General features: G+C 46.9%; 4 protein-coding genes across 12 annotated transcripts in view; 2 read left to right on the top strand and 2 right to left on the bottom strand.

The window, feature by feature from the left end:
* Positions 1–154: 154 nt before the first annotated feature.
* si:ch211-196h16.12 (regulator of G-protein signaling 5) lies at positions 155–6,259 on the bottom strand. Of its 5 annotated transcripts, none has more exons than XM_027031497.2 (6): positions 6,174–6,259; positions 1,869–2,034; positions 1,735–1,791; positions 1,597–1,649; positions 1,106–1,269; positions 155–759 (listed from the first exon to the last, which is right to left on the bottom strand). In XM_027031497.2, exons 2-6 carry the CDS (start codon positions 1,910–1,912, stop codon positions 574–576), a joined length of 504 nt encoding a protein of 167 aa, XP_026887298.1. In that variant the 5' UTR covers positions 1,913–2,034; positions 6,174–6,259; the 3' UTR covers positions 155–573. The 5 variants fall into 5 exon arrangements, with proteins under 5 accessions (XP_026887298.1, XP_026887299.1, XP_026887297.1 ...); XM_027031498.2 differs by lacking the exon at positions 6,174–6,259 and adding an exon at positions 3,356–3,398; XM_027031496.2 differs by lacking the exon at positions 6,174–6,259 and adding an exon at positions 3,014–3,103.
* Positions 3,163–11,155, top strand: slc25a23a (solute carrier family 25 member 23a). The gene is made up of 10 exons (XM_027031495.2): positions 3,163–3,368; positions 5,235–5,358; positions 5,549–5,636; positions 5,761–5,872; positions 6,153–6,311; positions 6,655–6,807; positions 7,950–8,063; positions 8,663–8,830; positions 8,922–9,072; positions 9,216–11,155. Exons 1-10 carry the CDS (start codon positions 3,174–3,176, stop codon positions 9,401–9,403), a joined length of 1,452 nt encoding a protein of 483 aa, XP_026887296.2. The 5' UTR covers positions 3,163–3,173; the 3' UTR covers positions 9,404–11,155.
* A 2,587-nt stretch (positions 11,156–13,742) lies between these two features.
* Positions 13,743–22,547, top strand: khsrp (KH-type splicing regulatory protein). 2 transcript variants are annotated; one of them, XM_035534670.1, is made up of 18 exons: positions 13,743–13,952; positions 14,907–15,012; positions 15,154–15,213; positions 15,547–15,583; positions 15,804–15,862; positions 15,988–16,059; positions 16,722–16,779; positions 17,431–17,596; positions 17,725–17,823; positions 18,017–18,115; positions 19,125–19,227; positions 19,315–19,436; positions 19,627–19,926; positions 20,029–20,138; positions 20,418–20,506; positions 20,812–21,012; positions 21,095–21,282; positions 21,454–22,547. In XM_035534670.1, the coding sequence occupies exons 1-18, from the start codon at positions 13,848–13,850 to the stop codon at positions 21,460–21,462; spliced, it is 1,983 nt and encodes a 660-aa protein (XP_035390563.1). In that variant the 5' UTR covers positions 13,743–13,847; the 3' UTR covers positions 21,463–22,547. The 2 variants fall into 2 exon arrangements, with proteins under 2 accessions (XP_035390563.1, XP_035390564.1); XM_035534671.1 differs by lacking the exon at positions 15,988–16,059.
* A 500-nt stretch (positions 22,548–23,047) lies between these two features.
* r3hcc1l (R3H domain and coiled-coil containing 1-like) overlaps positions 23,048–25,520 on the bottom strand; it is a 4,835-nt gene continuing 2,362 nt past the window's right edge. For 3 of the 4 annotated variants that reach the window (XM_027031612.2, XM_027031613.2, XM_027031614.2), the window contains exons 6-7: positions 24,942–25,082; positions 23,048–24,025 (exon numbers count right to left, since the gene is read on the bottom strand). In XM_027031612.2, the coding sequence (XP_026887413.2) occupies positions 23,973–24,025; positions 24,942–25,082 (194 nt within the window). In that variant the 3' untranslated portion in view covers positions 23,048–23,972. Of the gene's footprint in view, positions 24,026–24,941; positions 25,083–25,520 lie in introns of those variants that run through there. The other variant, XM_027031615.2, reaches the window with a different exon arrangement.

Genomic DNA, 25,520 nt, shown 5'->3' with positions numbered 1-25,520 from the left:
ATCTGACCAATCAGAGCAGCTAGACCTCAAATGGTGAGTGCGTCCAACTGGGGCAGAGGCTTGGGAAGCTCTTAATGTATTTGTTTATTTTAGTTTTATATTTTTAGTTCCTAGTTCTTTGAGTCAATAATAAGGCACCAACCATTTGGTTTGAGGAAATGTATTATAGCCACAGATCAGATGTAATACACACAGCCTCTGCATCAAAAACTATAACAAAAAAACTCTCATTTTGTTATTGTTTCTGATACATCTTTCACCTTTCCAGGATTTAACTTAGCTCACCACCAGTTAAGATAACCCATCACTCAATGTACAGGATCACTCAATACATTAGGAAAAACAAGTTTTTAATATTACTAAGAATTATTGCTGAGAAAACTGTCAATATTTTGCTGCATTCAATATTGATGCACTGAATTCTTAAAGAATAACTTTGTAATATCGATGCCAAAATGTATTACTGACAATTGCTTTATTTTTAACTGAATGCTTCTCAAGTATGCAGATATGATCTTACACAAATCCAGAGAAAGTGCCGTGTTTCCTCCAGGCCAGCAGGGGTGCTGTGGTTCACAGAGCCCTGAGCAAGTCCCGGCAGTGGGACGAGCGGAGGAAGCGGGGGAAGGAGTCTTTGGCCATCAGAGTGAAGATGCGTTGCTGAGCGCTGTCGAACACGTCTGCAGCGGCTTCATCCTGCGACCCCAGTAATGCCTCCCGGGTCTGACCGTCCAGATTCACCTGTGAGCATCGCCACACCTGGTTAAAGGAGAGGTCCACCCACAGCTCTAATATCTCGAGAAGGGACTGGAGACATATGGATTTCAGGCACTATTGGAGTCGCCTCGGGGGCACACTCTCTCTTAGGTGGGGTTTTAACGCGGCATGGACAGGCACGTCTAACAGCTCAGCCCTCAAGGCAATGATGAGGTCAGATTTGCTGCTTTCCTCATTCATACATGCTGCTACACTTAACCTGGCAGGCTGGTCCTTCCCAGCAACACAGTGACCAGTCTAGACCCAGACATCGCTGTGCGACTCTTCACATATGGAAGATGTCAAGACACACACACACACACACACACACACCCCATTCCCTCCATACCTCCTGAGGGGCATCGGAGTTGATGAACCGGCTGTAGATGTTGAGGGCCTTGGTGGCCCGTTTTGGCTCAGGTGTGTTCCTGTAGTCCTGGCAGGCCAGCCAGAAGGCCAGGTTCTCCTCGCTGAACTCAGAGCGCAGAAACCAGCGGAACGCCTGCAGCCCTGCTACTCTCGGAGAGGCAGGAAGTGTGAGAGAGAGGGAGAGAATATTAGAAGCTACAGAATACTTGTACAGCTGCCCTGAAGTAAACAAGCTTTTCTGTAGTTGCTCCTCTCAGCTGCAGTGTCCGCTTAAGCCATGGCGGCGGCAGCACCGGTAAATATGTACAAATCCAAAACCCCGCCATTTCATTTTGTGCCAACGAAATAAAGCGCGCGGCTCTGTGCGGGGCGGCCACGTCCGGAGAAGCGTGAAGCAGCGCACAGGCTTCAGCTCAGAGACAGAGGGGGCAAAAAGCAGGAACCATGAGTCCTAGAGGACAAGACTCCTACTCTTGCTGCTGAGCAGGGACTCCAGATCCTGAGGGGGCTTCTCTTCCTGGGACCTGAAGGAGAGAGAGTGTCACACATTAGCTTTTGTTGCAACATCTTGGTAACATTTGGTGGTGAAGGTCAGATGTTTTATATTACCTGTGTTTGTGAGGTTTCTCTGCCAGGTGAGTTAACTTCACTCGCATTCCTTTTGCCCTAAAAGACGCAGTTATGTTAGTTTGTACAGAAACACAAAAGAAACATTTAATTATATTACCTCTGCACAAACTCACTTTTCCAGGCATGATGAGGGTATTGCAGAGAGCCCCTTACACATCAGGCACTATAAGAAGGGCGGTCAAGAAGAACTCTCCAGCAGACTGCGTATGTATGTCTCTCTCTGTCTGTCTCCACATCTGACTGTGAGACCTCCTCTTATAGCGCTCAGTTTATCTGTTACTGTGATCGGAAAACAACACCGGCAGATGTTGGGTAAGCAGTGTGTGTGGTGAGCAACCTTTATACAAACACAGATCATTTTAAACAATATGCCAGTTAAGGTCTTTGGAACACTGTGGACCCAGCTGGGGGGGGGACGACATCTGTCCTTTTACTCAAAAGGACAATCATGAGAATCCTTTCAGCAGCCGGGTGTGCATACGTGCTCGCGTCTCCCTCACATTCGTGCGGGTAGCGACAAACGCCTTGCGGGCACTTTGTGTCATCTCGCCTGTTTCTACGTGCCAATTAGTCTGCTGACAGAGGAAACAGGTGGCATCCAGTGTGTGCGCGTGTCTACGCCTGTAAATAACCCGGTTTTAAACCAGCAGCCCGCTCGATGCGTGGCGCCATTGGTCATACCGTAATGCAACACGCGCGTTAAACGTTTATGGATTTGCGGTTACGAACTGAGCGCCAAAATCGCGCACGTTGTACGCCTGAATATCTGACAAGCACACACAAAGAAACCCCGAAACACTCCCCCTGCTAGGGTGCGCCACAGGCTCGCAAAAAAAACCCCTCCATTTTAGGGGTTCAACAAATCTGGCTTTCACGCGCACGTGCTTCAGGCTCCGCAGTGAAACACGAGCTCGGTGCGTCCGCGAGCCGCTGCAGCCCCTGCAGGTGGGGGTGCGCGCACGAGCGCTCCTGCAGAAGACGCGTGACCTTTTCACGGCGGTTTCCAAGCATCGTCGTTTCAAAAACATCGTTTCATACTTCTACGCTAGAGTTTATGCTGACCCGTGGGTTTGCCTGCTGGCGGAAGACGGGGCACGCGCCGTTAACCGAATCGTAACATTTGGCAGCTCTAGAAAAGAAAACCAACAACTGCTTGTCGTTTGGAGCCGAGTCAAGCTTCCTGGTTTCAAGTCCCACACACTGCTACTCTTCTTTACTGAAGAAAAACGGCAAAGAAAACATAGCGGGATTCTCCAACCTGGGACGCATTGGTGGGGTTTTCGATTAAAGAGCGATACGGCACTCCGTAAAATTCGTGATTTGACGCCAAAGATCCGCTTAACACCGTTTATATCTCGAACGATCGAAGGCAGGCGAGCCTCCGGGGCTGGACGTCCGAGCTGGTTCGCTCGGAACACATGGGCAAGCCCCGGGGTCACGGCGGCTGGACGCGGGCCCGGTGCCAGGAGAACGGGGGCGACCCTGCCCGGGAGCGGCTCTGGGCCGAGCTGTTTGACCAGCTAGATTTGAACAAGGACGGACGGATCGATATTAACGAGCTGAAGATCGGTCTCGCTGCGCGAGGTCTGCTCCCGCGAACCTCGGTTGAAGAGGTAACGGATTATATCGGCTCTCTCTCTCTCATATGTTTGTGCGCATTCGTGTTATGGCCAAACACTTTGCGTGTATTTATACTCGTTGGGGAGCGTCGTGGCCTCAAGCACCACAAACGGGGCTGACGAGTCATGACGACGTCACAGGTGCCTGCTGTGACGCGCTTTTGACCCGCCACATTGCTAAAGCCCCCCCGGCTCATGCCCCGGATTACGTACATGTGGTTTAGTCCTGGTTAAAGATCAGAGATGTGAAGGAGCCAGCAAACGCAAGTCTATGCTGTCAGTGCACGGATGCATAGACTGCAGTAAATGTTTATTTTATTCTAAACACTTAGACACTGGGTGAATGGTGAATTATTCGCCCAGGAAACCACACACACAGTGACTGAAACTCAGATATAGTGGACGTCTGGACAAAATGGTGTTACGTGTCGGTAACAAGTCCTCTGCCCGTCTGGTTGTTTTTGCATGAGTGTGTGTTTGTTTACTAACGTGTGTGTGTTTGCTGCGTGTGAATTGAGTGTGTGAAGAGGTATGTCTCATCTTGTTCTGGAGGAAAATGATCTGAAATTATGAAACCTTTTTAAGGTCAAAGTGTATAAGGTTTCTCTCTCTTGTGCGTGCAGTCTCTCTCTCTCTCTCTCTCTCTCTCTCTCTCTCTCTCGCTGCACACACATACACACACTCAAAGGTCAACCACTTGGAGCTGCTCCATGTGTAAGCAATTGATGAAGGCGGGCCTGGGTGAGTATGTTTGAGAGAGAATGCGTCAGTGGGCGTGAGAGAGAGATTAGGAGACTGTGAAAATAATTGTGCTGCGTATCTGCCCACAACATAGCCATACAAGGCCGCTGAAGTCCCCTACATGCAGGTCCTTGTGATTAACAAGCCCACACACCAACACCAAACTCAAGCCGTGGTTGGAGACATGTTTTAGCTGCCTATTCGGTGGTACTGTGTAAGTTTCTGAAAAGTCCAGAAACTGCATCTCCTGTTCTTCTCTCCTTTTATCCTGACGTGAATCCAGGGTGCCTGGACCGCACAGCCCAGGCCGGATCTGTGCCTCCAAGGCCTTTAGTTCAGCCTACCAGCTGAGACTTTGGCTGCTCCAACAATAATGCCGATCTCATGCACCTGCTAACGCGGTGTGAAACTGTTCCACACGCATTACATTTCAGACCCCTGGACCAAAACAATTTGCTCTTTAAACAGAAAGTTTGATCAAAGTCTGTTCTTTGTTATAGAGAGAACACAAAAACAAAACAAAAACAAAAAAACACTAACCCCTAGTCTCTGCCAGTACAGTGTATCTTTAATATCTAAAGTGTTTAACAGTCAGAAATGAAAGGAGGTGAAGCCAGACACCAGAATTTCCTGTGTCGTGGTTAGATTACAAAAGAAGAGGAAGTTCACAGAAACCAGCTTTTCACAGAGAGTCCAGTTCACCCAGTGTTACCAGTGTTAATGCAGGGACAGCGTGCATGTCGTGAAGCTGTCTGATGGCTGGTTCCTCACTCTGTCTCTATGCTTGTATGATTCCAACGCACCAAATCATTAGACAACCGTCAGCGTTTCTAGAATATGGATGTTCTTGTACACCTGGAGAGACTTGAGCGTGGGAATGGGTCAGTTGTTCCGGAGTTGGTCATTTGGCCTGGAATGAGTACGGGTCATTTATTCTGGAATGCATCATTTGGTCTGGCGTGGTTGTCCACGGTTTTGCATCGTGTAACGGGCTCCCCTCCTCCTCATCTCCTGCTCATCCCTCCATTACTAACTGTTCCGGGCCTCCTCCTTTCCTTCCACCTCTCCTTCTCCTTCTCCTTCTCCTTCTGCCTTGTCCTCTGCCCTGTCGCACAGCAGATTGTGAAGGCTGGGGACACGAATCAGGATGGACTTCTGGACTACGAGGAGTTCACGCACTACCTGCGCGCGCACGAGAAATGCCTCAGGCTCATGTTCAGCAGTCTGGATCGCAACAACGATGGTGAGCTTCCCTGTTAGTGCCATTACTGAGGCTTTTGAGCTTTCGCATTACAGAATTAAGGACTCAGGCATTCTGGATTCCTATTCTGGAATGTTGATGAGAAGCATAGCATTGATGGTTGTAGAAAATAACACCATGTACCAGCCTGTGTGTGTGTGTGTGTGTGCGCGTGTGTGTGTGTGTGTTGCAGGCGAGATAGATGTCGGAGAAATCCAGCTGTCGTTACACAATATAGGAGTGGATGTTACTCTCGAGGAGGCATCCAAGATCCTGCAGAGGTGTGTGTGTGTGTGTGTGTGTGAGCGAGAGAGAGAGAAAGTTATTCTTTATAACACTGATAAGCTGGCATTGTAATAATTGTGTACAGTCTAGATAAGTCAGGCGTACTGTGTGTTTGTGCAGTATGGATAAGGACGGCACTATGACCATTGACTGGGTGGAGTGGCGAGATCATTTCCTGTTTAACCCTCTGTACAGTATGGAGGACATTGCTCTCTACTGGAAACGCTCTGTGGTCAGCTGCACTACACACACACGCTCACTCTCCACTCACTGCGCACACACGCTCACAGTCCCCACACACTACACACACACTCGCGCTCTAAAACACACTACACACACTGTCATGCTCCACACACACTTTCATTCTCCACACAATCCAGAGTGTTCTCAGCTGTCTAGAATCATCAGAGTTTATTGTAGCGATAAAGATGAAGATATCAAAACTCTCACTCTTTATCTGTGCCTCTTCTTTCACTCTCATGCTTTGCTGTGTGTGTGTGGTGTGCGTGTAGATATTGGACATCGGGGAGCACCTGACGGTTCCTGATGAGTTCTCAGAGAAGGAGAGGCAGTCGGGCTTTGTCTGGAGGCAGCTGATGGCGGGGGCCATGGCTGGCTCCGTGTCCAGGACTGGCACCGCCCCTCTGGACCGACTCAAGGTCTTCCTGCAGGTGAAGGCTCCGCCCGCCCACACAGGCAGCAGAGCTCCACCCACCTGTTGAAGAATCACAAACACACCTACGTTATTTGTGCCTGTGTGTCTGTCTGCACGGCTTTAGAAGTGTCCACGTAGGTGTCCGTCTGTTTGTGTTTGGATGAATTCTAGTTGGATGTTTCTAGTTGTCTGAAGCGAAGGTGCCTTCTGTGTTAGGTCCCAGTAAAGGCTGATGATGTGTGTGCGCTGATAAGGGCAGAACCTGGTGTTGACAGAACCTGACTGTTCATGCTTGCTGTGTGTGTGTGTGTGTGTGTGTGTGTGTGTGTGTGTGTGTGTGTGTGTGTGTGTGTGTGTAGGTTCATGGTCAGAGCTCTGACAGGGGCACTGTGTGGAACGGTCTGAAGGCGATGATTAAGGAGGGGGGCCTCAGTGCCTTGTGGAGGGGTAACGGAATCAATGTTCTCAAAATCGCCCCGGAAACTGCCATCAAGTTCCTGGCTTATGAGCAGGTCATTGTCTCTCTGTCTTGTGCACACACACAGGAAGCGCTTGCACGGTGCTATCAGAGCACACACACAGGCAGTGCTTGCACGGTGCTATCAGAGCACACACACAGGCAGCGCTTACACGGTGCTATCAGAGCACACACAGGCAGCGCTTACACGGTGCTATCAGAGCACACACAGGCAGCGCTTGCACGGTGCTATCAGAGAACACACACAGGCAGCGCTTGCACGGTGCTATCAGAGCACACACACAGGCAGCGCTTACACGGTGCTATCAGAGCACACACACAGGCAGCGCTTACACGGTGCTATCAGAGCACACACACAGGCAGCGCTTACACGGTGCTATCAGAGCACACACAGGCAGCGCTTGCACGGTGCTATCAGAGCACACACACAGGCAGCGCTTGCACGGTGCTATCAGAGCACACACACAGGCAGCGCTTGCACGGTGCTATCAGAGCACACACACAGGCAGCGCTTGCACGGTGCTATCAGAGCACACACACAGGCAGCGCTTGCACGGTGCTATCCGAGCACACACACAGGCAGCGCTTGCACGGTGCTATCCGAGCACACACACAGGCAGCGCTTGCACGGTGCTATCCGAGCACACACACATGCAGCGCTTGCACGGTGCTATCCGAGCACACACACAGGCAGCGCTTGCACGGTGCTATCCGAGCACACACACAGGCAGCGCTTGCACGGTGCTATCCGAGCACACACACAGGCAGCGCTTGCACGGTGCTATCCGAGCACACTTGCATACTGTGGAGTTCCGAGTGTTCTTAGTTCTCTCATCCTCATCTCTCTCTCTCTCTCTCTCTCTCTCTCTGTGTCTATGTGAACACTCTGGCATTCTTTGTTTACAGTTCTCTCAGCTTGTTCTAATAATCCTTCATCTGGAGCTTTAGTAGAGCTTTGGTGGCGTTTTAGTGGAGCTTTAGTGGCGCTTTGGTGAAGTCGTTACTTCTTACGGCTCCTCCTTCTTCTGCATTGTCTTGCTTCCATATCTCATTTTCTCTTTCTCTCTGGGGCTGGTGTATGTGTATGTGTGTGTGTATGTGTGTGTGTATGTGTGTGTGTATGTGTGTGTGTGTGTGTGTGTGTGTGTGTGTGTGTGTGTGTGTGTGTGTGTGTAGATTAAGAGACTGATGGTGGGCAGTAGAGATGGGGTCAGTTTAAAAGTTCAGGAGAGATTCATCGCTGGGTCCCTGGCAGGAGCCACTGCGCAGACTATTATATATCCTATGGAGGTACGCACCATCTAACAATATCTCACACACACACATTCACCATATTAATCTGATTACTTTGTGTTACTTTTAGCTTCTTGTATCGAACAAAGACAAACGAAAATAAAATAAAGATTAAGAATTTTAAATACTGTATTCATGTAAAACAAATCCCACATCCATATGAAAAATCCCATGTTCACAATAAACAAATCACATGCTGACTCATACAGACTCTCACTCTCACACGTGGACACACATCCACATACACATCACTCTACCCTGATGTAGAGATAGATGAGAAATACCTTGGGTGCAAACGCAGGCCGGTTCTCAGAACAGTTCCAAGGTCCTCAGAAGTGCGAACAGAACGGTGCGTGAACAGGCAGGACCATTCAGCTCCCGGAAGGGTCCGGAAGTCCTGTGGGAGCTGATTGAGCTGAATCAGATATGTTGGAACAAGAGACACGACCTGCCATGCAAAGCCTGAGTAACAATGTAAAGAAAACTTGACATCTCTCTCTCTCTCTCTCTCGCTCTCTCTCTTGCTACTTCCCTTCATCTCTCTTTCTCTCTCTCTACCTCCCTTCAACTCTCTCCCTCCCTCCCTCACTGCGTAGGTGCTGAAGACGCGTCTGACCCTGCGTAAGACAGGCCAGTATTCCAGCATGGCAGACTGTGCGCGGCAGGTACTGCAGAAGGAGGGCGTGCGGGCGTTCTACAAGGGCTACGTGCCCAATATCCTGGGCATCATTCCCTACGCCGGTATCGACCTGGCCGTCTACGAGGTGTGCTCGCGAGCCTGGCCGTGGCCATGAATAGACGCTGCTATGAGCCCCAATAGAATAAGACCCTCAGTGCTCACTCTCTCTCACTCAGACACTGAAGAACACCTGGTTACAGAGACGCAGCTCTGGGTCGGCCGACCCAGGTGTGCTGGTGCTTGTGGGTTGTGGGACCGTGTCCAGTACCTGCGGTCAGCTGGCTTCCTACCCACTCGCCCTGATTCGGACACGCATGCAGGCCCAGGGTGAGGTCGGCCCACATGCTCGGATGGATGGATGGATGGACGGACGGATGGATAGATAGATTGGATGGATGGATGGATGGATGGATATGTAAAATAAGTCCCCTCTTTCTCTCCCTACCTTCCTCACCCTCTCTGTCTCTCAGCGTCGGTGAAGGGTGGTCCTCAGCTCTCCATGGTGTCCCTGTTCCGGAACATTCTGTCTGAGGAGGGCGTAGTGGGCCTCTACCGCGGCATCGCCCCCAACTTCCTGAAGGTGATCCCTGCTGTCAGCATCTCCTACGTGGTGTATGAACGTATGAGGAAAGTACTGGGGGTGGCAGTACAAGGGTGAGAGAGAGAGGGAGAGAGAGAGAGAGAGAGAGAGAGAGAGAGAGAGATCGAGATCGATCACAGGAGTAAGAGCCAGAACACTGAGGTCAAACACGCTGGACACAGGTTTGTAGAGAGTACCATTGTACTCCCTGAGAGAGAGAGAGTCTATAGTCTCTGTGCTGCTTTTACCACTCAGGACCAAAGAAAAGGCCATGTTTTGTCACTTAAAAATCCCTTGTATCAATAAAAATGAAACTTTTCTTTCTATTTCAAATATGCAAATAAGGTACATTCTGAACTTGGTCAAGCAGACCCATGTTGGAGGCCAGTGTTGTTTCACAAAGGGCAAACAAATGTTTACTTGTTTTGTTTGCTTGAGTTGTTGTTTTTATTTGTTGTTGGTCAGCTGGGTCCTGACATTCAGGCTCCCAGGCCATGTTCTGCAGGTGAAGTGAACACTACTGTGTGTGTGTGTGTGTGTACATGCATGTGTACTGGATCATTAGAAGTGAGCATGTACTATATATTTTTAATATATGTGTGTGTGTATGTGTGTAACCATGTGGAAGCCCAGCTTATATAAGAAAATAAAATATATTTTCCTAGCAACGCAGTGGAGATGTGAGAATAGAAAATGCTAACGTCTCAGGCCCCTGCTTCGCCCTCGCTCCTAATGACCTTTCAGATGCAAGTGCCTCTCACAGAAACCACAATGTGAAGTTGCATCAACTCAAACGCCACTGTTCTACTGAGAAGTCAAATGGAATGTTAGCGAAGCGCCCACTAGTGTTTGCTGCTGGCTTTTCAGCGGAGCTCTAGAAAGATGCATACAATATATGAACTACAGATACAAAAACAATTCCAACTTTGCCCAGCACCAAGGAAATTCATTGTTACACAAGCATAAAAGCATTCTCTTGCCCAAATAAGGTAACACTGTATTGATCCCGAAGGAAATTGCAGGAATGAAGTGTTTTCTTTCTGGAATTCTCCAGCCTGACGCCTTCTAGAGCAGTGTCTTTAAACGCAGGCCTGCTCAGATGCCTGGAGGGTACAGGCTTGCCAGGCGTTCAGCCGGCCGCCCATCCCCATAGGAAATTACTGCAGTTTGTCGTTCAAAGCGCACAATTCAGTTAGAGGTTTACGCATGCCGACAGGAGCCTTCTCTCTGGAATACTAGGAGGAGTACAAGTGTGTTTTGGTAGCAGAGATTTGGCACACCACTCAACCTGGTGACTGTTAAGATGGTGCTCAATTGTGTTTGGAGAGCCAGCTGTAATCTCTGTTTGCATAAGGGCTCTGTAGGCTGCAGCCACACAAAAGGTAACTGCAGGATCAGGTGCATGCAACTTCGTTTGTGTGTGTGTGTGTGTGTGTGTGTGTGTGTGATGTAAACCAAACAATAGCCGAAGTTCAAAGTGAAAGTAAAATGGAGCATGTTTTTGTTTATTATTTTTATTTACTTATATTGGGGGGGGGGGGGGAATTTAAAAGCCATAATTAGGAAGAATACATTTACAGCTTGGACTACAGTACAGTTTAATTAGGAATTCATTTCTAGGCTTTACTGCTGTTAAACCTCAATAGTGGTAACCACGACGAAGTTTAGCCTGGAGGTGTTGGTGTTTGTTCTGAAATCATTATCAATCTATTTGTTCTGTTATGAATCTTATAAATGCTTTAAAATATAAATGATATTTTTTCTGTTTGATGGTTGAATGCATGTTTGACACTTTATGTAAATTATTAAATAAAGATTATATAAAGCCTGCAAATGTCTCAGATGTCATCTTAAGAGTAAGATATTATGGTACACTGGGGTAACGAGACCCAGGTCCTGATATGTGTATCACTAACGAGAGTCGTTTCAGGAAGCAAATGTGATTTCATCAAACTCATGAACACTGAAAATGTGCTTCTAGCTCTGAGTAAAAATTGTCTAATGATTCCACACCAGCCTGCGCTATTATTTTTAAATACTTTGTCACAAATTTTCAAGCAAACATGTTTACTTTCCACAGTAAACCAGTTTAACTGACTGTAAACGTGTCATCGAAGCTTTGAAACAACCTTTAGTTTATGTATGTATGTTTGTTTCAACTGTTAAACCAATTATCCCACAAAACAAAAAATCATAAGTTCTGTATAGAAAGTAATACAGTTTGGTTGGAAGGCCTGAAACATGTTCCAACAAATATTGGACTGCTTTTAGAAAAATAATCTTTCCCCAAAAGTTCTGTAATTTGTTGGGATAAAAATCCTCTGTAATATTAAAATCAATAACTGATCTCAGGTCTGCACAGACTCTCCCTCAGGTTTCAGTCCTTTCTAATAATTCTATAATTTTCACATTCAGTCTCAGCATTCACTGGACTGTTTTAGCCATGTTTTAGAAACCCATAAAATGGAAAAAGGTTCCATACATTTAGAACTCTACATTTAGAAGCTCTATAAAACTCTTAATAATAATAATAATAATAATAACACTGTCATGTGCAGTAAGACCATTGTCATACTTAATGCCATATGCTTTGGCACTTACCATATAAATACATATTTATGACGCACCATTGTATGTTAAAAAATACTCCAGTGATGTTATTAATATAAAATGTTTTTATGAAGTACCATTGTATATTAAAAATACTCCAGTGATATTTATTTTATTTTTATTTTATTTTATTTTTTTTATCCCCCCCTTCAAAGGTTTGGTTTTATATTTACAGATTGTGAAAAACTTCCGTCTTGGAATCATGTCCTGTGGAAGTCCGTGGACTGCTCTTTTGGTTTTTTGGCCTTGTCTGTAACTCTAAGACCACGTACTGGCCAAAAAATCCTACAGCCATTTCCAACGATTCTAAACGGTAATTTCGTCTTTAGGCTGACCAATGGAGAATTCCTTTAAAGAACTATTAGAATTGTGCTGTGAATGCATGCTAGATCTGGACCCCGTCTTTATTGTGAGTGACGTGTGCTTTTACAGAGAGGGAGAGGGTTTCATCCTCTCAGCATTCCATAGTCCGGCGCATGATCCCGGCTGGCCTGGGGCAGGCGCAGACTGACAGGATCTGCTGCGATGACTTGCGGGGGAAGGGGTGAGGCAGTGGGAATAGGCCTTTCGTGATACTGTGGTCGTAAATGATCCTTTTTTTTTTTTTTTTTTGTTCTTCTGGAATTCTGTCCGTTTTGAAGTGTGCGCACCCTGCCCCGTGTACTGATGCAGGAATACTATGCCTAATTTAGCTCCATTGCTAAACTAACCTGGTAAGCAAGGTTTTCTGGAGCATATTATTAGCCTGAAGGAGTGAAATAATCATTGTATTTATTTAGCACCTTTCTCAAAGTCAAGGTCACTTTACAAAAATATAGATGGTGAGGGGAAAAAAGTAACCATGTTAAGAATGTGGAGGGGGTTGACCGCTGACATTCTGTTGTAACCCTGAAACCTTAACCATTAGAGCTGTGATTACCAGCCCTGCTCTCAAAGACCTCACATTTAGTACAGGTGTTCCAGATCTGATCAAGGATTCTTAAAGGCACTGATGAGTGTGATTGTGTGTGCATTCATCTCTGTGGGAACATCTACAGGAGATCTCCAGGAGCATCAAACCAACCTGTGGATTTCAGAAGAGCAAAGAACTTTTGAAAGGCTTATAAAGAGAAGGACTGGGAATATGTTCAGATCCCAAAACAAACGCCAAAACATGAGAAGCAACACAATGAACAATATGAAATAATTTGATATGAAATATGAAATATAAAATAAATATTACATTAATAAAGTAATAAACTAATTCATCTTAATGCTTGCCGTGGTACCTTGGTATCTAAATGTTGGTATCTAAATACATTTAACTTTCGTTGGCCTTTAAGGCCTGTTATAAATGCGATATATCTAAAAACGCAGGAGTCCCCATGAACTGTAAAAAAAAAAAAAAAAAAAAAAAAAAAAAAAAGACACAGCGAGGCTGACCCCAGATCAGAGCGAATCGCAACCTGCACTGAGTCGTGCCATGCGCATTCCAGAGACAAACGAACCGGAGTTATTATTTGCTGGACCTCCCGCCCGTCAATGTCAACCGTGTATAATCATGAGTGTAATTGGGCTTTCCGAGTTGTCCTTGAAATCTAATTGGTTCCGCTGTCAGCGGCAAAACTGCTGCGTGGGATTGGTCGAGCTGCGCGTCAACAACGCCCCCGTGTCGCCTTGTTGGGAAAGCAAGCAGTCAGTAACAGAACGAGAAGCTGTTGCGCCCACCTACCTTCCGCACTCCGATTGGTCTGTTTGCGAGAAAGACGTACGGGATGCCCAGTAGATTAGCGCTTCCGACACTGCGACGCCACAGCGCTCCCTTCTTCCCGCCCATTAGTTTGCCTTTCTTGCCTTCCCGCTCCTGCGCAGCTCTGCCCGGCCTGCAGCTCCCGTTACCTCGCCGCACGATTCACCCCCGAACACGGACAGCATGTCGGAGTACAGCGCGGTGCCGCCACCCGGGGCCGGAGCAGCTATAGGATCCGGTGGGATCAAGAAAGACGCTTTCGCGGATGCCGTGCAACGTGCCCGTCAGGTGGGGTTCGTGTGGTCGGTTCGGTTGGCCTCCAAAAAAAAAAAAAAACAACAACCCGGTGTGACGAGAGAGCGAGCGCGCGAGCTATCAAGTTAGCACGTTGTCTGCTGTACGGCGCCGCGGCCCGTTTTTTTTTTGTTTTTTTTTTTGTAGCCGGTGGACCCGGCGTGATTTAAAACGTATCCGTTGACGGGGTGGATCGTGGCTCTCGGTCTGAAATGACCAATGGGCGACCGTGTCCGCGGTTTTCTGAAGATATGGGCTTGTTGGAGGAAACCTCGCGCTCCGTCCTATTGTCTGCGAGCTCGCGGCCGTGGCGCGAGGCTCCGTGTCGCTGTAGCTCGCGGCCGTGGCGCGAGGCTCCGTCGTTATCTTGACGGCTAAGCTATCGTGGCTAGTTAGTTTAGCTTACCCGCCGCTTGTGCCGTAGTAACGTAAATCTGATCGAAGCTGACTTACGGTAATGTTTTCTTCGGAGAATGTGGAGGCTGTGTATCTAACGTCTCTCTGTCGCAACGGAGTGAGGAAAGTGTGTTAAAGCGTTACAGTTGCCGTTACCAACCGGCCTCTTGGCCTTGGTTCAATCAGGTTAGCTCTGCTGGCTAACTAACGAGTTCAAAGTGTGACATTTTCACAGCCTACGGCCTGGCCCATACTGATGATCCTCCACCGGCAGCCATATCTCGCCAACTCGGAGGTGCAATTACTCGTTTGTTCGCGTTGCGTCTCTTGTTAAACGAACGTTTGTCGGGTGTGTGTGTGTCGTTTCTACCAAGTCGCTGTCTGCGTGCCGGTCCGAGCTGCGAGCTGTAGTAGACTTCACTCATCACCTCTGCACAGTTTAGCCTGAGCGCTTCGTCTGCGTGGTCGTTCGTTTGTGCACAGTGGGTTTGACAACTTTCTGGCTTTGAGAGGTCCAAAACTATGTGTTTACCTCCCCTTTGCTTCTCTTAGATTGCAGCCAAGATCGGCGGAGATGTTGCTGCTGCCCCTATGAGCAACAACGGAGGCACAGAGAGCTACCCGTTCACACCGCAGAAACGATCCCTAGAAGACGGAGGTACACACAACCCAGTTCACAAATTCATATGCGCAGTCACAGAATTCCAAGCTTTTTCTCAAAAAAAAAGAAACGCACAGCACAGAGCTGTCTACTGTTTGATGATGTATGTCTTTTTTTTTTTTTTTTTCCCTTCCACAGATCAGCCAGACAGTAAGAGGATGGCTTCTCAGAGTGACAGAGACAACGCTACAGCACTGTGTGAGTGTTTTCTCTCTCTCTCGCTCTCTCTCTCTCTCTCTGTCTCACACACACACACACACACACACACACACACACACACAAACGGCAGGGGCAGTGTGTGTTTCGTTTTGCGTTTCGACACACATACGTAGCGACTGGGAGCTTTTGTCTTCATGCCTGCTACAATCCCACCCATCCACACGAGTCCGTTCTGGAAGGTGCTAACTGGACCTTGTACACGCATTCCCACAGAAACACGAGCTCTTCCACATGCATGCACTGTGTGACTCACACAGGCTGCAAGATGTATATTTAGACTAATTAAGTAATGTTGGGTGTTTTGACCCACAGCCATCGGGGCCCAGCTGGCTGCACTGTCCCAGCAGAGGTAAGACCTTGTTCTCTTTTAGAAGGGGGAAAGTTGGGAGGACGGTGGCAACAATGGCAATAGTTATATTAAAGAGCTTTCGATCTGTGGAGCTGTTAATTTATACTGAGCTGCTGCTAAGTGTTAATGTTGTTGATCTGAGTGTGTTGGGAAGGTTCCTGGATGCACTAAGCTGTTAGTGGGTGTACTGTCCTCACCCCCCCTCTCTCCCTGTCCACAGTGGACGCCCTTCCTCTCTAACGGAGGAGTACAGAGTACCTGATGGCATGGTAGGCCTGAGTAAGTACACACCCTCCTCTCCAATACCACGCGAAGCAAGGCTGTCTCTGGGGTGCTTTGGTTGGTCGGGGGGTGTCCTTTTGAGGCGATCTGATTGGCTCTCTGGTCTCTCCTTTGGTGTGCAGTCATTGGCCGAGGAGGAGAGCAGATCAATAAGATCCAGCAGGAGTCTGGGTGTAAAGTTCAGATCGCCCCAGGTGAGTGGTGAATGAAGGCGCCTTGTAGGCTGCAGGCTGCCTGTCAGGAACATGTAGGCAAAACGGGTGTAAATCGTAGGGCTGGTTTTGGACCTGCTACTGAAAGGATAAAGCAGGTTTGTTTAGTGCTGCTGTTAAAATGTGATCGCATGTTGGACCGATTGCGGCAGTGCACAAAACAGGTTCTGAAGGGTGTGGGGGAACAGGGGTTTAGAGTGTTAGGGCTGATCTGGAAGAAACATCACAGTTCAAAAACAAACAAACTGTCCAATTTTTGTTTGTGACATAGTAATGTAAACTAAGAAAGTCCAGAAGGAAAGCGCATGCGCGCGCGCGCGTGTGTGTGTGTGTGTGTGTGTGTGTGTGTGTGTGTGTGTGTGTGTATGTGTGTGTATAACAGTTAAAACCAGATTGAAGCGAAATATAATTTGTCTCTTTGGCACCCTTCATTGCCAAACAACTATTATTGTACTGTTCAGTATCAACTGTTATAGGAAGCTCACATGTCTGGAGAAGACACCATTTGTATTTGTATGACTTGGTGTGGGCAGACATTTGAATTGCATAATGACTGAGCATGCATGTGGATTATACTATGAGTATGCTATCTTGTATGTTAATCAAAATAAATGTTTTAATTTTGTGTGTGTCTGTCTTTGTAGATAGTGGAGGTTTACCCGAGAGGAGTGTCTCTCTGACTGGATCTCACGACTCCATTCAGTAAGTGTGAACCCTTTTTCCAGCACTTAGCTCGCTCCGGAGTCTCCTCGGAAGCAGCAGGGCCATTTTCGGTCCGGATCCGGAGCTGTCCGGGTTGGGTGGTTCTACGTCCCTCGGTTGACTGTGTGAGGGGTGTGTGGAGCTGGGAGACAGTGATGTCCACTGGCTGTAGGTCCGTGAGCACTGCGTGTAGGACGCGCCATAGTGCGTCCTGTGTCCCGGCAGCTCCCGGTCCTGCTCGAGTGTTCTGTGGCTTCCCTGCACCAGTGATGCTGTCCCAGCTCACGGAGGTGCCAATAACAAGCCAACAAGCTGAAATCGGGGCCGTGGGGCATCTTGGGCAGTGTCCCACTGCGATTGGGCTGAACATGCATGGTTTTCCGTGGTCAGCCATAGGGGCATGCACTGCGACAGGTGGCTATGCGGCGAACCACAAGGTGGTCATAAGACGTCTGGAAAAACCAGTGCTGGGTCGCCATAATACTCATAAAGTGCACTTGCCATAATGTAAATAATGTACATTTCTGGACCTTCTGGTTGTTCAGGGTGTGTGCGCGTGCGTCGGGTGGTTTTCTAGTGTTGTTTTTGTTGTTTTTTCCCCTACCTCTACCGTCTGCTTCGGTCTGTCTCAAACTTGACCTCTCGCCACAGGAAGGCCAAGATGCTATTGGATGATATCGTCTCCCGGGGGCGGGGCACCCCGCCTTCCTCTTTTCACGAGGCCAATGGCAGTGGCCACATGCAGGAGATGATGATACCAGCAGGCAAGGCCGGCCTGGTCATTGGCAAGGGTGGAGAGACCATCAAACAGCTGCAGGTAAGGGGGTGTGGCTTGCATGTGGACACTAATGTAACACCTGCGCACTCTGAGCATGCAAGTATTAAGATTGGAATTCCACCCTGTAATATTCTGTATAAGTGGTATCTGTAACTTTGTGTGTGTAGGAGCGTGCTGGTGTGAAGATGATTTTGATTCAGGATGCCTCTCAGGGACCCAACATGGACAAGCCTCTTCGGATCATTGGGGAACCATACAAAGTGCAGGTGTGTGTGTGTATATATACACACACACACACACACACACACACACACACACGAACACACACGGTCAGAAAGTTGTTACGCTGAGAGCATTAGGTGTATGTATGTATGAGAAGTGCTAAATGAGTTAAGTACTGAATAACCAGTCCAGCAAAAGCTTAATCTCTCTCTCTCTCTCTCTCTCTCTCTCTCTCAGCAAGCACGCGAGATGGTGCAGGAGATTCTGAGGGAGAGGGATCACCCTGGTTTCGGAGAAAGAAATGATTACGGCTCGCGTATGGGTGGAGGAATAGAGGTGAGGCGTGCGCGTGCGTGTGTGTGTGTGTGTATATATATGTATATAATTATATATAATGTGTGTGTGTGTGTGTGTGTGTGTGTGTATATATATATATATATATATATATATATATATATATATATATATATATATATATATACACATGTATGTAATATACATATACACATGTATGTAATATACATACATGCATGCATAATAAATATATATGTGTGTAATATATACACATACACAAATATACATACATACGTGTGTGTATTATATATATTTGTATGTATATATACACATACATACACACACACACATACAAATTTATTTTTATATATATATATATATATATATATATATATATATATATATATAAAATATACACACATGTATGTGTAATATACATACATACATACATACATGCATAATATATAAATATATTGTGTGTATATGTATATATACGTGTGTGTGTAATATATACACATACACAAACACACAAATATACATACATACAAATATATATAATACACATACGTATGTATATTATATTATTTATATATATAATTATATATATAATACACATACGTATGTATATTATTTATATATATAATATACACATGTATGTGTAATATACATACATACATACATACATAATATATAAATATATATATGTGTGTGTATGTGTGTGTGTGTAATATATACACATACATACATATATAATACACACACGTATGTATATATACACATACATACACACACGTGTAATTATATATATATATATATATACATACATACATACATACATACACACACACACACACACACACACACACACACACACACACACACACACACACACTAATCGTGTGTGTGTGTGTGTAATGTGGCCTTGTTCTGGTACACTGAGCCCAAAAGGCGTGCGAGACTGCAGCGTGTGCTCAGCTGGAATGTTGTTTTACTGCCGCTGACTTCAGGGTGTAAATGATTTGAGCTAATTTCGTGATGTCTGCTCGGTCAGGTGCCCGTCCCGCGCCACTCTGTGGGTGTTGTGATCGGCCGGAACGGAGAGATGATAAAAAAGATTCAGAATGACGCAGGAGTCAGGATACAGTTCAAACCAGGTGCATTTCACTTAGTTTCCTCTTTAATTATGGATTACGATACTTCTGTGTCTAATATGTGTATGTGTGTGTGTGTGTGTGTGTTAGATGACGGTAACGGTCCAGATAAGATTGCTCACATCATGGGGCCCCCAGACCGCTGCGAGCATGCGGCCAGCATCATCAATGACCTCCTACAGAGCATCCGCGCCCGGGAAGAGGGCGGAGGGGTGAGGGCAGCGAGCATGTTGGATGGGACAGTTGATCACGGTTCATGTTTGTGGTTTAATTAGCGGCTAGATCGGAGTGCTGAATATGGGAGTTTGCGTGAATGTTCAGTGGAGGTGGTCGGATCCATAAAGCTGGTTTATGGTCGTATTTGGAACAGGTAGAGACTGAATGATCTCTCCCTGTCCCCAGGGACCTCCTGGACCTCCTGGTACTGGTATGCCTCCAGGTGGGCGTGGGCGGGGGCGTGGCCCGGGCAGCTGGGGCCCTCCCGGCGCTGAGATGACCTTCTCGATTCCTGCGCACAAATGCGGCCTCGTGATTGGCCGCGGTGGCGAGAATGTCAAGTCCATCAACCAGCAGACGGGGGCGTTCGTGGAGATCTCTCGGCAGCCACCGCCCAATGGGGATCCCAACTTCAAGCTCTTCACCATCCGGGGAACGCCCCAGCAGATCGACCATGCCAAGCAGCTCATTGAGGACAAGATCGAGGTGCCGGGGGAGAGGGACTGTCCTCGCATGTCAGAGCTGTCGAGCGAGAGCTCTTGGCAGTGCAGACTGGGCTCATGCTGTGTTTCGTCTCTTGCTCTGCAGGGTCCTTTGTGTCCTGTGGGCCCTGGGCCGGGCGGACCCGGGCCGGCTGGCCCAATGGGCCCCTACAACCCCAATCCATATCAGCCTGGGCCGCCCGGAGGTCCTCCCCAGTCAGTACCACAGTGCTCTTACCCCTCAGCTGCTCGTGTACTCTACACTGGATTCTGGCCAGAATGCTTAGTTTATTAATTCTAAATGTTATTAATGTTTTATAACATTAATTTTATTAGCCGTTGAATAGCCAGTCACACCAGCTGCAGGCCTGCGTGGAGTTTTGAGTTATTTGATCAAAGTTGATTAAATGTTTGTTCTTGCTTGTATAATGCTGAGCGTGTGTGTGTGTGTGTGTGTGTGTGTGTGTGTGTGTGTGTGTGTGTGTGTGTGTGTAGTGGAGGTCCTCCAGGTGTGCACCAGTACCCTCCCCAGGGCTGGGGAAACGCCTACCAGCAGTGGCAGCCTCCTGCGCCCCATGACCCCAGTAAGCCCTGATGTCTGGAGTTTGCTAGCAGCATGTTGTGTTTGTGTTCTGGGTTATAGCCTGATGAGGAGCGCAGTGACAGAAGGAAGCTGGGGGTGGAGTTTAGAGAGGGTCCTGCAGATTGCTCTGCATGCCATTTAATAAGTTTCAGTATCCACTCCAAATATTTATTCTTCTTACAGTTAGGTGACTAGATCAGGAGGGCCAGACTCCCTTATAGCCAAGTTCAGCATAAGACCAAGCAATGGCTATAGATTTTTAACTTCTTTATCCTTTAATCCTCACAGCTGTTGGTTGTGTCATAGGTAAGGCAGCGGCGGACCACAGTGCAGCGTGGGCAGCGTACTATGCGCAGTACTATCAGCAGCCTGCAGGGGGTGCCATGCCTGGCCAGACACCCAGCGGCCAGCCAGCTGCTCCTGCCCCTGCTGACCAGAGCCAAGCGGCCCAGAGTACAAACCAACCTGACTACACCAAGGCCTGGGAGGAATACTACAAGAAAATGGGTATGGGTGTGTGTGTGGGTGTGGGTGTGTGTATAAAATTAACCTGAATGTAAATAACTGAAGGGGCTCTGCTGGTCTGCAGCTCAGACAGGTGGTGGCGCTGCTCCCGCAGCAGGGGGCGCTCCTGCGTCTGCGGCGGCAGCTGGGTCTGCAGCAGGACAGACTGACTACAGCGCTGCCTGGGCAGAGTACTACAGACAACAGGCTGCTTACTACGGTCAAACAGCACAGAACCCTGGGCAGCCTGCAGGCACACAGCAGGGACAGCAGGTACACACACAGACATGAATACGGGCATGTCGGAGGCTGCGTGTAGGTGTTCTCGTGTGGTGGGATTTTTATTTATTTTTGCCTGTCTTCATCTGTGGTGATGTGATCGTAAGACTTCATTGACGTGACTGGTTTTGCTGATGCCAGGTTTTGTCCCGTTTCTTTTTTCAGGCACAGTGATGCAGACTGGGCGGGGTCTGGGCTCACTGGCTCCTCCCACTCTCAGATGACTTCCACGCACCCCATCTCTTGGCCCCACCCCCCTTTTTTCCTCATTGTCGTTTGTTTCTCGTCTCCTCTTCCAAGCGACAAAGGAAAATGAACAAAAAGAAACTTGTAAATGGTGAGATTTTTTTTTTTCTTTTGGTTTTCTTTCTGGTCACCCCCAGCACTCAAAAAATGGACTAATCCAAGCGTTAGATGATTCCTTCCTGCTCGTCCTCCTGCCTCTTAAATGTGATTCTAAAACCATTGCCAGGGAAACAAAAGGGAAGGCTCCCCATCACTGGCTAACCTCCATCCTCAAATGGACTCGCTCTCTGTTGCTTTTTTTTTTTTTTTTTTTATATAAAATATTTCAAAGAAAGCAAAAAAGTCAAAAATGCAGGAGCTACTGCATTTAAAATGCTATCTTTTTTTTCTTTTCTTTTTTTTGCTTTTACAGTTTTAATTTTTTGTTTTAAGAATGTTTTTGTTTTGTTTTTCCCCTGATAGAGGTTGGAACATTCCCAGTGTCTCTTCATTCATTCTGAGCTTTTTACTGTTTCATTGCTGCCCAAGTGTTCCCTCCTGCAGTTGGGTGTGTGGGTGTGTAAGTGCGTATCCGAGTCCAGACTGAGTTTGTGTGTGTGTGTATGGGAGTCTACTGAATGAGTGAGCTGTTCTTTTTAGCACCCTGGTCTACACTGTCCTAGTGACCCACCCACCCCTGCCATCTCAGCAAGCCCTGATGTTGTTATATATATATATATATATATATGTTGAACGCTTGGTTTCTTTTTTTTCTTTTTTCTTTTTTTTTACTTTTTAATGATTGTTTTTAAAAACTTCACAATAAAAGAAGATATGCAGCCTGGGTGTCCTTGTTCACTTTGCTACTGAGTCAGCAGGGTGTGAAACTCTTTAGTTTACAGGAGTTTATGATGTGGACTACACTTCCCATAATGTGATAACAGCGTTTCACTAAAACTGTCATCAGGTGCAATCCTGTGTACCTTTTCGGTTTTCTTTCTGTAACATTTCAATAAAATGCAGAAGTGATTAAACCGTGCAGTGGCGTTTTTGCCCACTAGGGGAAAAGTGGCACTAGTGAGCAGCTCGTTTAAAGATGACAGGCTTCGCAATGGCTGTGTGAGCCCGACCTTTTGTGTTTTCCTAGTTGCCCAATGAATATAATACACCATAGAGTTATCACAAGAATCGCATTGGCTAATATTCAAAAGCATAATGTCCTATAAATGCTTTTCCTCTATGTATAGTTCAAACATGAGCATGTATTTATTAATGAACACCATTTTCACATACCTAGTCTGTCCAGATGGCAAATGTGCTACCATACACAGTCACTTCAACCTATTGAAAATTACAAAAAAAAGTGTTTGTATGATCTGGTCCTGATGCGTCATTGAGGACCTTTTTTTTCTCAGACTGGTAACTAACTGGTTACTCTTGCAGGTGTGTTAAACTAAGCACAACGTAATGGACCCTGGGCGTGCCACCACGTGTGTACTTAAGAGAAATTAAAAAGCTCAGTCACAACAGAGAGAAACGTTTCCTATTTATTCAGATCACCATTAAGAGAAGTTTTGTAGAAGTGCTGTGTGTGTTTAACACTGAATAGACCTGCTCATAAAGCTTTATGCAACCTGAAAGGGATCACACAGGTCAACAGATCACTTTCTTCTTTTGGTTTTTATTGGGTAGGTGGGAAAAAAGGCTTGCTGACCTTAGAGCGGAACGTCTTTAAATGGGCTAAAAACAACAGTATTTACATTCCACACTAGACACTAACATTCAGAAATACAGGACACTGTCTATTACTGTCAGGATTTCCAAACGTGTAGGGATCAACAATCCAGAAAGTGTTCTGGACTTGGTGAGAACAGCAGTCATAAACTTAGAAGATAAAAATCGGAATATAAAAAGCAGCTCTGAGCCTATCAAAACACATTCTCTTGGTGAGTTCATTCTACCATGGTGCACTAAGGACATTTTCAAACCACACACTCCATCCGCTCCACTACATGGATGTCCTTCCCTCATTACATGATTCCCTTAGCTCAGACACTTCACAAGATGGTAAAGCTGCTTCAGGGACCAGGAGCCATTTCCGATTCGCTCAGTAGCTTCTGCAGTTATATCTAAATTATTTTTTTTGTCTCATTTGAGATGTTAAACGACAGTGTGTTGGACTTTGGTTCATAGAGAAGATAGAGGTTCCTGATGCAGACCTAAGTGACCCCGCCCCAGTCCATGGACACTCGGCCCCTTTCCATGGTCACCTTGCCCATGTAGTCAGTGCTCTGCAGGCCTCGTTCAGATAAGTGCTGGAATCGCATTCAAATGTAGACTAAGTGAGAAACACCGACAACGCTGAGTGAAGATCCAAGACGGTGGGAGACAAGTCATACAGCAGGTGAAGCCTGGGACACTGGCACACGCACACACACACACACTCCCTGTTGTCAGGTTCACCTCCCTTCCCACGCATCCTCTCGCTGTTTTGCTGCCAGCTGTTTTTGTTCTGGAAGGAATTATTCACAGACGTGTGTGAGCAAAAGAATCATTCAGAGACGTGTGTGAGCAAAATAAGCATTCAGACGTGTGTGAGCAAAAGAATCATTCAGACGTGTGTGAGCAAAAGAATCATTCAGAGACGTGTGTGAGTAAAAGAATCATTCAGAGACGTGTGTGAGTAAAAGAATCATTCAGAGACGTGTGTGAGCAAAAGAATCATTCAGAGACGTGTGTGAGCAAAAGAATCATTCAGAGACGTGTGTGAGCAAAAGAATCATTCAGACGTGTGTGAGCAAAAGAATCAGAGACGTGTGTGAGCAAAAGAATCATTCAGAGACGTGTGTGAGCAAAAGAATCATTCAGACGTGTGTGAGCAAAAGAATCATTCAGACGTGTGTGAGCAAAAGAATCATTCAGACGTGTGTGAGCAAAAGAATCATTCAGAGACGTGTGTGAGTAAAAGAATCATTCAGAGACGTGTGTGAGCAAAAGAATCATTCAGACGTGTGTGAGTAAAAGAATCATTCAGACGTGTGTGAGCAAAAGAATCATTCAGAGACGTGTGTGAGCAAAAGAATCATTCAGAGACGTGTGTGAGTAAAAGAATCATTCAGACGTGTGTGAGCAAAAGAATCATTCAGACGTGTGTGAGCAAAAGAATCATTCAGAGACGTGTGTGAGTAAAAGAATCATTCAGAGACGTGTGTGAGCAAAAGAATCATTCAGAGACGTGTGTGAGCAAAAGAATCATTCAGACGTGTGTGAGTAAAAGAATCATTCAGACGTGTGCGTAAGCAGCTGCCACTGATGCCAGTGTGGACACTACCAAAAGTGTGGCAAAAAAGAGAGTAGAATGGTATAGATGACCATCTCGAGCTGTTAGTGGACCACAAGCATTTGTTCACAAGTGTGTGGTGTGTCACCTTTGGCTTGCCGTAGCCGAGTCCTCTCTGCTTCACGCTGCTCTTTGCTTTGGTGGCTCTTCACTCCCAGAGCTCCAATGACCAAGCGGTGGGCGAGAGACGCAGTCGTCTGGGGTCGCTCTTTAGCCGGCAGGAGGTAGTCTACAGACACAGAGAGAGAGAGAGAGAGAGAGAGAGAGAGAGAGAGAGAGAGAAGAGGAAAAAAAACAAAAAATAATCAGTTTAGTGCACACACATGAAAGAGACATAAATACTGCTGGGGAGTAAGAGAGAGAAGAGTAGAACAGAAGAAGAAGAGACACAGAGGAGTGCCAGAGGAGGCAGAGAGACAGGAGTGCCAGAGGAGGCAGAGAGACAGAGGAGTGCCAGAGGAGGCAGAGAGACAGAGGAGTGCCAGAGGAGGCAGAGAGACAGAGGAGTACCAGAGGAGGCAGAGAGACAGGAGTACCAGAGGAGGCAGAGAGACAGAGGAGTGCCAGAGGAGGTAGAGAGACAGAGGAGTACCAGAGGAGGCAGAGAGACAGGAGTACCAGAGGAGGCAGAGAGACAGGAGTACCAGAGGAGGCAGAGAGACAGAGG

Source organism: Electrophorus electricus, chromosome 16 (assembly GCF_013358815.1).
Source record: "Electrophorus electricus isolate fEleEle1 chromosome 16, fEleEle1.pri, whole genome shotgun sequence".
Taxonomy (NCBI): Eukaryota; Metazoa; Chordata; class Actinopteri; order Gymnotiformes; family Gymnotidae; genus Electrophorus; species Electrophorus electricus.
Note: the sequence above shows the minus strand (reverse complement) of the source record. Positions and strands in the feature narration are given on the sequence as shown.

What these genes read in the sequence shown, in the direction of transcription:
- slc25a23a (XM_027031495.2), top strand. Translation starts at nt 3,174, where the DNA reads ATGGGCAAGCCCCGGGGTCACGGCGGCTGGACGCGGGCCCGGTGCCAG. An exon ending in TCTACTGGAAACGCTCTGTG is followed by an intron (nt 5,873 to 6,152) that starts GTCAGCTGCACT and finishes GTGTGCGTGTAG; the next exon opens with ATATTGGACATCGGGGAGCA. An exon ending in AGTTCCTGGCTTATGAGCAG is followed by an intron (nt 6,808 to 7,949) that starts GTCATTGTCTCT and finishes GTGTGTGTGTAG; the next exon opens with ATTAAGAGACTGATGGTGGG.
- si:ch211-196h16.12 (XM_027031497.2), bottom strand. Translation starts at nt 1,912, where the DNA reads ATGTGTAAGGGGCTCTCTGCAATACCCTCATCATGCCTGGAAAA. An exon ending in GTCCCTGCTCAGCAGCAAGA is followed by an intron (nt 1,270 to 1,596) that starts GTAGGAGTCTTG and finishes CTCCGAGAGTAG; the next exon opens with CAGGGCTGCAGGCGTTCCGC. An exon ending in ACTCCGATGCCCCTCAGGAG is followed by an intron (nt 760 to 1,105) that starts GTATGGAGGGAA and finishes TCCTTTAACCAG; the next exon opens with GTGTGGCGATGCTCACAGGT.
- khsrp (XM_035534670.1), top strand. Translation starts at nt 13,848, where the DNA reads ATGTCGGAGTACAGCGCGGTGCCGCCACCCGGGGCCGGAGCAGCTATA. An exon ending in AGACAACGCTACAGCACTGT is followed by an intron (nt 15,214 to 15,546) that starts GTGAGTGTTTTC and finishes TTTGACCCACAG; the next exon opens with CCATCGGGGCCCAGCTGGCT. An exon ending in TAAAGTTCAGATCGCCCCAG is followed by an intron (nt 16,060 to 16,721) that starts GTGAGTGGTGAA and finishes CTGTCTTTGTAG; the next exon opens with ATAGTGGAGGTTTACCCGAG.